Source organism: Anolis sagrei, chromosome 2 (genome assembly GCF_037176765.1).
Source record: "Anolis sagrei isolate rAnoSag1 chromosome 2, rAnoSag1.mat, whole genome shotgun sequence".
Taxonomy (NCBI): domain Eukaryota; kingdom Metazoa; phylum Chordata; class Lepidosauria; order Squamata; family Dactyloidae; genus Anolis; species Anolis sagrei.
In genome coordinates, this window is record NC_090022.1 from 211,646,604 (window position 1) to 211,662,239 (window position 15,636).

Here is a 15,636-nt window from a genome sequence, read left to right on the forward strand (position 1 = left end):
CTTGTCAATCGAAAGGTTGACAGTTCAAAGCCTGGATCAGGGTGAACTCCTGGCCTTTAGCCCATCTTCTGTATACCTAGCAGTTCTAAAGCAAAATGTGAGTAGATAAATAGGTACTGATTAAAAGCAGGGAGGTATTTAAGGCACTCATAAGGAAATGCCAGAAAAATGTTGGTAATTTGATCAAGGAGGAGTTTACAAACAAAGCTCTTCAATAAGGAGATGGAGTGACAGCACCCCCCCCCCCCCCCAATGGCTGGAACCGATCACAAGCCTCCAAGATGCTGAAGATGGGAAAAGCTTATATATACCTCTATCTATACCTCTATCTATGAACAATTGTCAGTTTTGTCTGTGTAAAAACGGCATTAAATGTTTGCTGCATATGTATGTTCTGTGATCCACCCTTAGTCCCCTTTGGGGCGAGAAGGGTGGAATATAAATACTGTAAATAAATAAATATAATAACAATAAAAAGCTAATAATCCCAATGTATTCATTTCTCTAGTTACAATAGTATGTGCTTTCTGACCATCTGTCAGGTGTACTTCGATTGTGCTTTTCTTGCCTGGAAGGGGGTTGGACTAGATGGCCCATGCAGTCTCTTCCAACTCTATTATTCTATGATTCTATATACCTGAAGCATTCAGACAGGCCTAGCTCCATTTTGGAGATGGAAGCAAGTTCTGGGTAAGCTATCTCACTGGTCCTTGTCAACATCAGTGTCTCTCAAAATTAACTTGCCTGTTTGCCCATGATGATGACATCAAAACTGTGGGTCATGAGCCTGAATTCCACCAATCTTGCCTGTGTAATTGTGCTGGCTTCCTTGCAAAGAAATGTGAGGGGGAGAGATGACACACAGTGGCATCACTAAGGTTGGTATCACCTAGTGCAGGGAAGGGGGCAGATCTTGGCTAGTGGCTTGCTGCCTTCTTCAGTTCTCAAAACTCAGGGAGCCCAGCTGGCAGCTTTCTGCCTTCTTCATCGAGAGCAGACCTACCACAAGCCGTCTGGGTGCTACTGTTGCTGTGCAAGTAGGAAGAAAGACAAGGATGGAACCCCCCTTCCCTACCTGCCATTGTTCCATCAGCAATTGGCCTCTTAGTGGCAGTGCCATTCATCATGCTACATTAAACATTAGTGGACCAGACTATACCATAAAAACTCAGAATACAGGTAATGAAGAAAACATAGAGAAACACCCTTTTCAAGGTAGCACTTTCCCTCTGAGATGTGTCCTGCTCATCCTGAGGAGCAGAGAACTAGAGCTAGGAGAGATTTAAGAATTGTATTTCTGCCTTGAGAGAGCGTATAAGGTTCTTGTGGTGGCAGAAAATGGGATGGGAGTGATTCCCAGACTTTCTGAAGTAGTGGTTCTCAACCTGGGGTCCCCAGATGTTTTTGGCCTTCAACTCCCAGAAATCCTAACAGCCGGTAAACTGGCTGGGAATTCTGGGAGTTGTGGGTTAAAAACATCTGGGGACCAGGTTGAGAACCACTGTTCTGAAGCTGTCTATCTCATCACTGTGCTGAGTTTTCTCTATCTCATGTACTTTTTCTGACCAAACACATAATCTTCCCTTTGAAGACTCTATTAGGGAGGAAGGTCTAGTTACCTAGGTATCTGAAAATCTTGGTTTACATTAAAGGCTCTGTGCACAGTCGGTGAAAGCATTTGAGTCTGTAGCCTGCCCTGGGTATAACCTATACAACTATTAATGGGCTCTGAGTAACTTCTGGTGTTTCTGTTCAATTCCCATCCATGACATATGCTCACAAGTTCACTACAATTACAGATGAGCATTTAGTAGTCTGTAAAGGTAATCAAGTTGATCACAAACCATCACTGTTACATGGTTTGCAACATAGACAATTAATTTAGTTTTACTATAATATGAAAAGAAAGTGGTAGAAAAATATCAAATCGGATTTACAAATAAAGGTGAATAATTTGATATTATAATCAGATCCCTAATTTACTTTGTTTCTTTGTTGCTTGGTTGCCTTCAAAGTTTTTGCTACCAAATACAGTATATGAACTCTTGTTCTTGTCAGGATATATTTTATTTCCATCTCTTATTATTATTATTTCTTCCAAAAATTGTGTAAGATGATGAAAATACCACATAGCCAATAACAGGGAAAATAAATAAATAAGGACTACCTGTTCTCACAATGCAATGACATGGGAATTTATTTCCCCTTTGTAATGACAAAACCTTGCAAGTTCCTATGAAGGCAGTATGTAATATATATTTTCCATTTGCATCTGCGAGGTGAGCGTCAATCATCCCTGACAGGTGATGTCTCCTCCAAATAACTCTTATTATGGTGACAGTAATGTCTTACACACATTTAACAAGAACACAAATACTGAACACAATATGCTGAAAACAAACTTGCCTTGCTCTGCTCACTGAATTAATATTAATCCCACCCAATGTGGGTTACTAGCAGTAGTATATACTCTCTATTTTCTATTATCTAGAATTGAAAACTCAAAGTAAGTGGGAATCAACTACCCGCATATAATTGAAGACTCTGTAGAAGAGGAAATAAGCATTAATACTAATATTCTTAAAAATGCAGTTTGTTGTAAATGTAATCACGCAGGAACATACTGTTAAGCAGGGATTGACAGATCAGCCTATTCGATCTGTTTTAACATGTGTTAATTCATATGTCTGTTCCATATATAAACTGTATTTAAAAGACACAAAGTGTTCATTTAAACACACATTTTCTCTTTAAAAGTGCAGCCAGAGGTCAGTAAAGCAGGGACAAATGTATACTTTACGCATTTGTAACTGGTGTTCTCTGTTTCACTGTTTCTGGGAACATTTAGGAACTGTAAATGTCTCCCAATCCTCATTTAGTGTATAGCAGCTTTAGGAATTAATTGAAACCTATTCCCTTGTCAATCAAATTCAGCAGACTGATGTGACCATCCCACTCCTGTCATCAGTCTCTTGTGTGACAGGGAATTATGACAGGAATTCTGCTTCTGATCGTCACACCAGAGATCATTTACATGATATGAGAACATCAGTCAGCAGCTTTCTGATTGATGGGAAAATAAACCCCCATCAATCACATTGGCTGCTCTCTGGATTGGGGAAGCTTGAGCCAGGAGAGAGTCGATAGACATGTAAATATGGTGGTTGCCCAACTATGGAACTGACAGAGTGTGTCAGCCAAGATTTTTGGCTGTTTGTGTAATGAACTTATGTTAATTGTCTTATGTTAATTGATATTGTTATTGTTATACATGTTGGTGTATTTTATGCGTTTTAATGGCATTATTACATACTGTTCTGTAAGCCACCCTGAGTCCCTTTTTGGGAGATGGTGGTGGGATATAAATAAAGTGGTTGCTGCTGCTGCTGTTGCAATTATTATTATTATTATTATTATTATTATTATTATATTTCTCAAATATTCAATAAATATATTTTCACAATATTTTTGCATTTAAGCACATTTTGGTATCTTTTTTGAACTATGAAATATACTGTAAAATTTGGAGAAGTGCAAAAGCTGATGTATTTCTGGCTTATGGAACACTAAAGCAAATTTATCATGGGGTCTTATTGGCAAGATTTGTTTAGAGGAGGCTGAAAGCGTGTGACTTGCCCAAGGTTACCTAGTGGGTTTCCATGAAGGAATGGGGAGTTGAATCCTGGTTTCTAGAGTCATAGTCCAATGCTCAAACCACTACACCATATGCTGGTTCTCATAAGGAGCAGATACTGTGTGTGTGAGTGTGGGGGGGGGGGACTTTAATTAGGACAGTTCCTTACTTCTTATATGGAGGGGCAATGAGTATGAAATGATGACAGCTTTAGTTTCTAATGCAGCAAAGTTAGGGCATAAAGGAAATCCATGTAGTGTAAAATATGCTCATTGTGTAGGAAGTGATATGAGATTGATTGGATGTGACATGGTTAGTTAGGATGACTGTCATTCTAGTGTATCACAGGGCTGTAAAAGTGGGCATTTTTGAGAGCAGAAGCAGTTCTGAGCAAAGGCAACCTGGAGATCATTTGCCCAGGTAAACGCAAGGAGGATGAGAAGAAGAGCAGGTTGTAGCTTGCCTCACAGAGTGAAACAGAATATAGGAATGGGAAGAAGAGAAAAAAGAACTAAAGGGCAAAATTAAAGACATAGGGGCTGGGAAACTTGATCTGGATCAGGCCTCCACATCCAACACAGCCCCTCCCTACAAACTAAATCAGCTTGGCCTGATGTTCATATATTTAAGCTGGGGAAGAATGGAAGGCTATAGTTGTTGAGGCTAAGATCGTTCCAATCAAGTAATAAGTGTCCTGTGGTTTCAAATATGTATTAAGAAACATTCCCCATCCAACATTGATTCAAACAGGGTAGATTTTTTAAGGACTTAATCACACGGGTTTTCAGATCTGTCGTAGGATGCTGAGAGCACAATTCTGGAACAAAGCCCACCGGATCCCTTCACACGACGCATAGATACTTCCAGCTGGGCTCCACCCAGGAACTGTGCTTTCAGCAACCTATGATGGAGCAAGGAGAACATGGGAGGCTTCTTGGATTCTTGTTGGCAGCAACAAGGACAGCGTGGGGGGAAGGCGGCATGTGATGGGAAAGGCGGTGCTGTGGGGTGATCGATTCCCCCACTGCCCACGGATTTGCTGCAATGCCTGGTGAATGCCCCCGCTATCAACCACATTAGGGAACTAAATGTGATGAGGTCCTTAGTCTATCAAAGAGTAATGAAACACATTAAGCCTTTAAAAGAACATACATGCACACACACAACCTTCAAATTCTAGTCCTGAGTGCAAAGGCACGTTGTTTTTATGGTGGGGCTGAGGAAAACGAGAAGCTAAATTGCTGCAGCTAGAGATTTAATAAAACATCTACTTTTCTCTTGCACCCCTTGGAGTTATGTTTGGCACCCTAAGAGGGGTAGGCTGGCACTTGTTCTAGCCCACTGAGGCAGAGCTTTTTGCTGGCTGTGGGGAAATAAGCCCATCTGCTTTCTGCTTCCACTTGGCCTAGCAGAAGCAGAAGGGAAGCTGACTTTCTTTGCTTTCACAACCTACTCACTCGACCTCTATTGCCAAAGGGCTTGTGGAGGAGGGGGCTCTCTTCAAGTCTAGCTCCCCTATCGTAATTTCATTTTGGGGAGGTGAAGAAGGAAAAAAGCCAAGGAAAAGAGGGTGGGAAACAATGGGAATCTTCTCCCCACCATGGGAAAAAAATGGTTCTTAACATTTCATGAGCATTAGGACAAAAAAGTCCAGTGCCTTGCATAAAAGGAAGACATTCCTCAAACTGTTCTGTCTCCTGAGTCAATAGCAAAAGTGGCCCCTGCAGCCTCACTCCACAGTCGCTGAGAACACGGTATGAAAACAGAAAGACACACGCTTGCTTTCCAAGATCCCAAGGTTATGTTTGCAAGTGCTGGCAGTTAGGGAAGCCTTCCTTTGACTTGTGAACTGAGCAAATCTGATATGGAAGTCACCAGGGGAGAAGACAATAAATATGGAACAGCAGGATTTCCTTTTTACAGTTGAATGTGCTTCTCTGGTCATAAAAAGCACACTTTACTGGCCAACTCTACTGTTATTGTTTCATATCTCCAATGAATAGGAGCTTTATTATTATTATTTAAATAACTTGAACTGAAATTATGGGTCATAGTCTGGGCACCAGTCAAAGCATAAGGAACAAAGGCAGATTTAACACTAAACCATATGAATTATGTGGACAATAGAGCTATGGCACCACCTGAGAGCTGGCATTGTCTGTTCTGGATACAGTTATATTGTGCTTACAGAATTGGGTTCTCAGGCTTGTCTTTTGTGCCCATGTGGCTCTGATGTATCTTCGTTTTGCATCGATTCTGTTGTACAAGAGATACACTGGCCTTTGTTGTGCCAGGTCGATCCTATCCTGGAGTGCACTTGTTGTGCCGGGTTAATCCTATCCTATAGCACACTTTAATAGTGTGCTATCCTATATGCACTATTGAAGTGTGCTATAGGATAGGATTGATTTTCAAGAATATTTGGAAACTACAGTTTATTCAAAATACATCTTGCAATTACTGCAACCTAGCTAGAACAATTGACAATTAAAAGTGCAGGTGTACTATTATCATTGTGTACAAGGGCATTCTGTAGTACAGGGCTGAACAACTTCAAGGGAGGTTTGGAAGACCTTTTGGAATACAATTGCATTTACAAACAAAAAGCTTGGGAAAGACTAAGTTTGTGCATATGACGCCTGTAGTTTTATGGGACATGAGAAAGGTTGCAAAAAGTGGTTATCCTGCTTTGACAATATAAAGAAAGAAATACAGAAATATGAGTCAAGATCCTGTCCTGAGAGATGCATGTGTCTCATGCAACTTTATATCCAGTGCTACTCCCCACGTCCACCCAGGAAGCTGTGCAGGCACTCCACTTTCTGCCAAGTGGTCATTTCTGAATTTCCATAAAGTGATGAGATCAGCAGTGAGGTGTAAGCACTTGATGCTGGAGAAGTGAAACTAACTGGATGTGTTACCATTGATCCCCCTACCACCTTTTGATAACCTGGAAAATTGGAGTGGGGACTGTGGGGCTTAGATAGTGGGCTGAGCTGTGTGTGTGCTAGTCATCACAAACTGATTAATGTTATGAATGAAATTATGATTTGCAATGTTTTATGGTAGGATTTACAATATTGTAACTGATTAGGAAGGTGCCAGATATGTACAACACCAGAGATCCATTCAAGGACCCTATGTGTAATATGATTTTTGAATATAATCTGGAACTTTTTCTAATAAGAAATCACACTGGAAGCCAAGAGAGAACATTTATCTGGGTATTGCTACATCCACCAGTGCAATTACATGGTAGCAAAAGCTCTTTATCTATAAGGAAATGAATAAGCAGGCCTATTGGTACTGAATCATGTTTAGTAGCACTTAGTAACAATTTTTTTTTAAAAAAAACCCTATTGTGTAAACAATGTCAAACACACTTACAGCCTCATATGTAAATATTCCTAATTCTACTGGTATTTTCACGTTATTTAGGGATTAAACTGAAGACTTCTCCTCCCTTGCTGGAGAGCTAAGACTTTGTCACACATGGGAGAAAATGGCATTACTGTTTCCCCTCATATACTTACTTTAAACAGCTGCCAGTACCTCATGGAAGGTTGATACAAGGCACATTGTTAAGACAACAAGGACACATTGGTTTTAGGAAACTGTTTTAGCCCTAGGAAAAGTCTTGGTAGTCTTAATTTGGAAAATCCACTTTACCACTACTGTGAGGACACCCTCAATCCAGGAACTGTGCTATTAGAGATGGAGAGATTTCTTTGCTGTAAACACACACTGCATCTGTTAATCGGTTTTGGCCACTTGGTATCATATGGAGAAAATGGAGTCTGGGCTAACATATTTGTTTCTGGGTTGTTGTAGGTTTTTCGGGCTGTATGGCCATGTTCTAGAAGCATTCTCTCCTGACATTTCACCTGCATCTGTGGCAAGCATCCTCACAACCTCTGAGGATGCTTGCCACAGATGCAGGTGAAACATCAGGAGAGAATGCTTCTAGAACATGGCCATAAAGCCTGAAAAACCTACAACAACCCAGTGATTCCAGCCATGAAAGCCTTCAACAATACAGTATTTGTATCTTTTCCTCCTCCTCCTCTTGTCTGTATTTAAAAACACTTGAAAAAAAGTGCGCCATCCCCTCATGGAATGAGCACACTGAAGAAATCCTCTACAATTTAATTCAGTTAATCATAGCTGTACTCAACCTAACTTTTATGAATTTGAGAACACTAGAAAGGGTGTATTTCTGCTTATTTGACAAAATATGTGGAAAAGGACACCCCAGAGATCATTGTTAAGGGGGAAAAAGGGTTCAAAGAAAACATGGATAATCTTGAAGGAAATATTGAAATGGGAAGTGTCAAATTAATATTTTAGCACATTGAAAATAACACAACTCCATCTATCGCCACCATTTTTGCATCCCTTTATTTGATAGGTAATTAATATACAGATGCCATTTGCAATAACTCTCTAGAAGCTTGCAAACATGAATCCTTTAAGCGGCTTATTTTTCATCTGTCTAAAGAGAAATGAATGCTTTCTGTGTCAAAATCCATGAATAACCACAAGTGGTGCTTTGGGGAGAAGATCCTTGGTCAGACTTCCCACTTATAACAAAGCAAAACTTAAAATCTATTGTTACTCTGTGTGAGTTTCAACGTGGATTTGAGACATAGACATATGAATGCATGAAATTACTCAAAAAGTCTATTTTCCATTCCAGATTACAATAGAAGCAAATGTACTTACCAATGAGCACTGAACTCCCAGGACTAAACACTTTTCTGGTCCCTGAAGGAGATGTTATTACAGAAGGAATGCCTGGCCAGGTGATAGACAAAGTGGCTGCCATGTCTTCTAATTGAGGAGGAAGTTGTGGTGGATCTGGAAACACATTGAAAATACTAAGATATGATAAAGAAATATCTGATACTATTTAGTACCATTTACTGCATTATTAGATATGCTGGAAAGCCAGTTTCAAAAGTGAGACAATATGGTCTTGAGCAGGAATGCAGAAGAAAGAGAAGAAAAGAAGGTAGAAGAGAAAAATCATATAACAAAAATAACAAAATAAGCAAACAAAAAAACCCTTAGATTTGCATCCTTCCACACTTGTATGATCATTCCATGATGACTTCCACTTTAAGTAATACTTGTGTATCAATGGGTTAGTTGGCCATGTCATACTCAAGTCAGACAGAACATATTCAGTGGAATGGATTCGTAGAAGTCATCAGATGCATACATGAAGCAGGTCTTTGTGTGAATAATGGGCTCTCAGAAACGCCTGTTTTTTTCAACATGGTGTCAGACAGAAAGAGGAAGACAGAGTGAGGGAGGGAAACATAATGCGAAAGGAGCTTAACTAAGGTGTGTGTACATATTTTGCCCTGGAAGTTTGAGTCAGCACAGATTAAACACAAGTAAAGCACCAAGCCCTGAAAAATGAGTTCTGCCATGGGTACTTTTGTGTGATTTGGGAAGCAATAACATACTTAGGCCTTCCAAAATGTGCACACTTCATTAGCAAATCTACAGTAGCCTTTGCTCAACCCAGCCCTTCGTCTTTCATCTCTCAAGCAATTGGGAGCAAAAGTGGCACCAACGTGTTTTTAGGAAGGAAAATCCATCAGCACGCGCCATAAATCAGCTCTAGGAACACATTTCCACTCATGCTTAGGCCTGACAATGGCTTTCCAAATCACCCTGCTAAACTCAAACTGCATGCTATTATCATGAAACCCAAGACAAAGTAAACTTCACCCTTCGATGAACCGAGCCCCCATTTCTGTATTTGTTCTGAAAAATAAAGGCAAGCTAGGTTTATGCATCTGTCAGTGAGGTGTGAAATTGGTCTGTGTCACTTTATGATTTACCGCATGGCTTACTTCTTCAATATGAGGGTGACAGAGAACAGGAGGATATTGCCTTCATTTGGGAAAGCTTGCTCTGGAGAAGAGCCTCACTCCATCTTCTGCCAGCATGGAAAACTGGTGTAAAATTCTCAGATGTGACTGACACTCTCCAGAGCTTGGAGCCAGTGGAAATGAATACAGGAAGAACACTATTTCAGACTGCAAGTCAGACATTTCCATAGGTGTTGGTGTTTGCTGAGATCGGGATGGAGTTTTCAGCAAGTTTTCAAACTTACTCTTCATTTAGGAGTGGGGGGGGGGGATATATTTCAACACCATTTGTTGTCATTACTCTTTTTATATGGATAGTAATGATTTCAAGGATGGAGAATCTTCTAGATGCCATCTCTGATCATCTGTGATGCTGTCTGGTGTTAACAAGAGTTGGAGCCTGGCAAATCTGGAAGGCCGCTACTTCTCTTTTGCCTGACAGAATAACATACCAACCCATCAGCTTCTTCTCCCATGTTTGACATCTTTTGACAAAAGGCACGGCCCCCATATCTGTGAGGGATAGGTCCTGAACTTAGGGTAGAAACAGTAAATCCTGGAACCCTACTGAAATGAACCCCTTTCTCAGGAAGTTATCACATATTCACTTTAGGATCTAGAAAATGTTGCTATTAGAGGTTTACAACAGGCTTTTTTCTAAGTAACGGGTAGGATCAGAACCTTTTCTGTTACAGCTGCCACAAGTTAATTGGGTGTACTATTTGATTCAGAATATAACAAGGCACTTGGTTTGCAAGCTTTGAGCTTTGCATTTGGCTTAGCTTGATGGCTCGTTTGAGCTGAAGAAGCCTTTGGATGTTGCTGGGAGTGGTTACACAGCGTCCTGAAGCCATTTGAAGTGTCAAGGAAACTGCTTGTTTATGGCAAGACACAGACTTTCTACTGATAATTACGTAGGGAGACTGTATTATTTTGCTATGTGTTTGCATATTGTTGTGTAAAGAAGAAGAATACCGGAGATATTATTTTATCTACCAAACATTTCAAAGATAATCATCTTTGAATACAGATAATTATCTGTATTATTTTGCTATGTGTTTGCATATTGTTGTGTAAAGAAGAAGAATACCGGAGATATTATTTATTGTATAATGGTGAGAACAATACTTCTGTTTTGCTTTGCATTTTTGATCTACAGTGAATAGAACTATATTTTTATTTCTATTTAAAGCAACAGACTCATGTGTATTTTTTGAGTTTTTTGTTGTTGTTTTAACCATAATCAAATAGCATTTATTATGGTTAAAACAATAAAATAAAATAAATGTAGTACAGCCTCTGTACCCACGGTTTCACCTATCTGCATTAAACAAATTATGTCCTTTAGGAATTTTCTGTCAGAATAGCATTAATAGCCTGCATAATGTCTCAGAGCCTGTTACTTTCAATCAATGCTATCTGAAGTACATGTAATGCACTCTACATGGGGATTTCTGTTAAATGTCACCTTCCATACATCAGATATTTTTGTTATGTTTTGTAAAAACATTTAAATTAATATCTACTTCGGACTCAAGTCACTCTCTTTTATATCCCTATTAATGATGTCCTGCCTCTTTGGGTTAAAGGTAAAGGTTTTCCCCTGACATTAAGTCCAGTCGTGTCCGACTCGGGGGGGGGGGGGGGGGGGGGGTTGGTGCTCATCTCCATTTCTCAGCTATGTGTTGGCATTGTCCATAGACACCTCCAAGGTCATGTGGTTGGCATGACTGCATGGAGCACCGTTACCTTCCTACCAGAGCAGTACCTATTACTAACGCTGTTTACATGTTTTCAAACCGCTAGGTTTGCAGAAGCGGGAGCTCACACCACAGATTCAAACCTGTGACCTTTTGCTAAGCAACTTCAGCAGCTCAGTGGTTTAACCCGCTGCACCATTGGGAGCTCATTTTGGATTACAGATTATTTTTTAATGATATAAATAGCAAGCTCCTTGAAAATGAGTGAAAATTTCCTCTTACCCAGAATCAGCAACTGTGTGCTTTCAGTAATCTCCCCACGGATATTGGCTGCCCTGCAGGAGTACAACCCCTGATCAGAAAAGGAGACATTCGCAATCTGCAGTGACCCATCATGCAGGTGACGGCCAGAGGCCAGCTTGGTGTTATTCTTAAACCAAGTGAGTTCTGCTTCAGGCACACCTGGGGAGAAAACACATTAAAATAAAGATTGAGAGACACACTGACAGACTATTGACATTACATGCACTCTGTTGTTACGAAAAGCAGAAGTAAACCGGGCGCTTATCACACTAGGCAATTATTTCAGATTATTCCGTTCGAAAGCTGTTTTTGCCATACTTGGAAAGGTAGTGGAAATATAATAATAATAATAATAATAATAATAATAATAATAATAATCCCAGGTGACAGCAGGATTGAAGAGAAAAAAACTGGAAAAGCTGACATCATACGAGGATTTAAAGATCAAACTGCAAAGACTCTGGCATTAGCCAGTCAAGGTAGTCCCAGTGGTGATCAGCACACTGGGTGCAGTACCTAAAGACCTTGGCCTGCACTTGAACACAATCAGCGCTGACAAAATTACCATCTGCCAGCTGCAAAAGGCCACCTTACTGGGATCTGCATGCCTTATTCGCTGATACATCACATAGTCCTAGACACTTGGGAAGTGTTCGACATGTGATCCAATACAACAACCAGCACAATTATCTTGTTTGCTGTGTACTAATCTTGTTGTATTACTACTACTACTACTACTACTACTACTAATAATAATAATAACAATAAAACTTTATTTATAGACCGCCCTTTCTTCCTAAAGAGACTCAGGGTGGTTTACACACAAAAATGGCAAACATTCAATGCCTCAAATGAGTAAAAACACCTCAAAAATAATACAGGATAATGCACAGTAATAGGAAAAGGCACACTTTTGCACCTTCAGTGCATTTGCAATTCAGTGGTGTTTGTTTTTATGTTTACTTTCTTGCCTTGCTTATGTTTACTTTCTTTCTTTACTTTCTATCACCACTCTGTTTGCTCTGCCTGCTGCTCTATGTTTCTTTTAAAAATGGATATACGCATGAATGACTAAGTCTAATTAATATTTCCCATTAAAATAAAATACATCCAATCAATAGAATTCATGCAAGTGATGACTAACAGCTACAAGTCATTTCAATGGTTAAACCACAATTGGGACTAAAATTGGATTCAGTCTTGAAATGAATGACCTTAAACATTTCATGTGTCTCTTCACTCATAGACCCCAGTGCTCTGCATCAGTGATAGTGTGGGTCATCTTCCCTCATCAAGGGAAGACCCTTGTAATGTGTTTGTATCATCTGGCAGCTCTCTACACTACACCTCAATGATGGGAACAATGCAGGCTTCGGGTATTGCCGGACTCCAACCTTCGTTTACCTTAGCTAGAATTAGCCAATTGAGAAGAATACTAGGAATTTTAGTCCAAAAGCAGCAGAGGGACCACATTTTGACCACTTCACTATAGCTGGTGATTGTGATCGATAACAGGATGTCATTTTCTCCATATTGGTAACTGCATGATAAGTGCAACCACAACAACTTCTTTAGGAAGGAAGGAAGGGATGCAGGCTTCTGGGCCCTACGTATCCTCTCAAAGCTAACAAGGGACAGGTTAACACCCCTGCATGCCCTAACCACCTCCCAGAACTCGAGGGAGAGAATATAATCCAATCTTGGTATTTTGATGGATAGTTCCTTCACCAGTGAAGCTCTTGCAGTAGGAGAGTGAAAATAATTTGAACAAAACCATCTTGTTCAACTGTGTGCCTGCTTTCTCTATCAGGTTGACTTTTGTTGTGCTTCTTTCACCTTCCGTTACTTATATTCATGCACATTTGGGCATGTGCTTTTCCTAACACATTGTTTCAAAATAGATTTTTCCTCTGTGACTAAAGATGACTGGTGTGAAATGCATATAAATTACAAATTTATTTGTGTATAATTCAAGGGGGGGGGGAAGATCTGGTCCCCCCTCCAAACAATTGGAAAAGGAAAGTAACACACAGTTTTGCTAAAAGCCCTGAAGGTGAGGAATTAAAGGAATTTATAAAACATATTGATTAATTGCAGTTTAATATTATCCCTTCCTCTGTTACTAGATTTAAGCCATTAAAAGGTTGGCAGGAAATCCAATAACTGCTCCCTGTGTTGCAACTCATTTAGCCCTACCATTTATTGAGACACTCTTGGAGGTGTCTCAATAAACCATCAGGAGTTACTCAGTTCATTTTAGCAACTTTATGATCAGCTAGGAGCTCTGAAATGGTTGCACTGTGCACCCTTATTTATTCTGAACCCTGTTAAAAATTACAAGGTTGAAAAATGGAGAGTGCCACTGTACTTTTGGTGGCACAGAAGAGAGGATTTCCGTAGGTGTTGTCATGAAACCAGGTAACAAGCAATACTTATCAATGTGTTGTCAAAGGCTTTCCTAGCTGGAATCACTGGGTTGTTGTGAGTTTTCCAGGCTGTATAGTCATATTCCAGAAGCATTCTCTCCTGACATTTTGCCCACATCTATGGCAGGCATCCTCAGAGGTTGTGAGGTCTGTTGGAAACTAGGCAAGTAGGGTTTATATACCTGTGGAATGTCCAGGGTCGGAGTAAGAACTCTTGTCTGTTGGAGGCAAGTGTGAATTTTGTAATTGGACATCTCGATTAGCATTGAATGGTTTTGCAGCTTCAAAGCCTGGCTGTTTCCTGCTTGAGGGAATTCTTTGTTGGTAGGTGTTATCTGGCCCTGATTGTTTCCTGTCTGACATTATACAGATATATAAAACCCACTTGCCCAGTTTCCACAAGGTCTCACAAACTCTGAGGACGCCTGCCATAGATGTGGGTGAAATGTCAGGGGATAATGCTTCTAGAACATGGCCATACAGCCTGGAAAACTCTCAGCAATCCCAAATTCACACTTTTACATAAGCACCGTCCCCTAGTTTCTTGCTTTCTAAAATTATTTTCAACCTCTACTACTTGACCACTCTTTTCTCCCTTGCCCTTATTTCATCCTTTGCACAATCGTAAATAGATACATTTTGCAGTATTCTGGTAATGGGTTTCCTTTTTGCCTTTGGCTCCCTACTTTTAAAAATAAAATTTTTGGATTTCACCAATGCATGAAGGAATCTCCACTGTTTCTAATGGAGCTGCTTTGTGAAAAGATGCTCAGCCTGGCCATACACAGTTCAGCATTAAAAAAAATGTTAACCTTGTTCACAGGACCCTTCAACAGTAGGACAGAGTCAAATGGAAATCTATAATGTAGGCAGAGGTCAAGTGAGAAGCACAATGGCTCAGTACTTCATCCAATATTTTGTCAGTTAACACAAATCCTATTTTGTAGCAGACACTTGATTTTTCAAACCCAGTAACAGCAACTTTCAGGTGATGAAATGAAAAAATAAATTAACACCACCACTACATTATGTTCACATTTTTTTTTGCAGCTGGCTACTTAAAGCTCAATTCAAAATATCCTCATCAAGGTCCCACAACAAAGGAGATCTTGTCCCTTTTGAGGCCAAGAGCCCCAAGGTGTGATCTAAAGTGTGGCTGATAACAACCTACAGCTGCATTTGATACAAAACAATATATTCAAAGATCCTGATCCTTTTTTCGACTTTATGACCAATTTGCCTTTACACTTTGCTAAAGGTAAACAGAATATAATCACAACCAAATGTCCCACCTGTTCGGAGAAAATTGCATGGGAAAAAGAGTATGCATGGAAGTGAACAGCCACTAGGCTTTCCTGTATTCTATTTCATGTGAGGTTGTTTCCAGGAGATGGATAAAGAGAGCAAAATCACAGCAAGCTGGCAAGAATGTCAAAATCTGCCATATAAAAAGACAGGTGCAAACAAACCCCTCTAGAGCTGCTGTTCCCCAGAACTAACAGAAGAGGGAGCAAGAGCATTTCTCAGATCTTGGTTCTATACTCTACTTAGCTTGCTGTTTGTCACCTGTAGCGCTGATGGAAATAAAGGCAGAAAAGGCAAAAGAAACAGGGGATGGAAAATGAATGGTGGGCTTGTTATAATTGTTATGTTGGAAGTTCAGTGTCGATTTCCACTATAACTGAAAAAGA

The 15,636-nt window shown here is 40.0% G+C and overlaps 1 protein-coding gene across 2 annotated transcripts in view; it reads right to left on the bottom strand.

The window, feature by feature from the left end:
• The window catches only part of ADAMTSL1 (ADAMTS like 1), a 650,838-nt gene that overhangs the window by 30,608 nt on the left and 604,594 nt on the right, over positions 1-15,636 (bottom strand). For both annotated transcript variants that reach the window (XM_060762426.2, XM_060762428.2), the window contains 2 exons: positions 11,499-11,678; positions 8,357-8,491 (listed from right to left, as the gene is read on the bottom strand). In XM_060762426.2, coding sequence (XP_060618409.2) covers positions 8,357-8,491; positions 11,499-11,678 — 315 coding nt within the window. The remainder of the gene's footprint in view (positions 1-8,356; positions 8,492-11,498; positions 11,679-15,636) is intronic.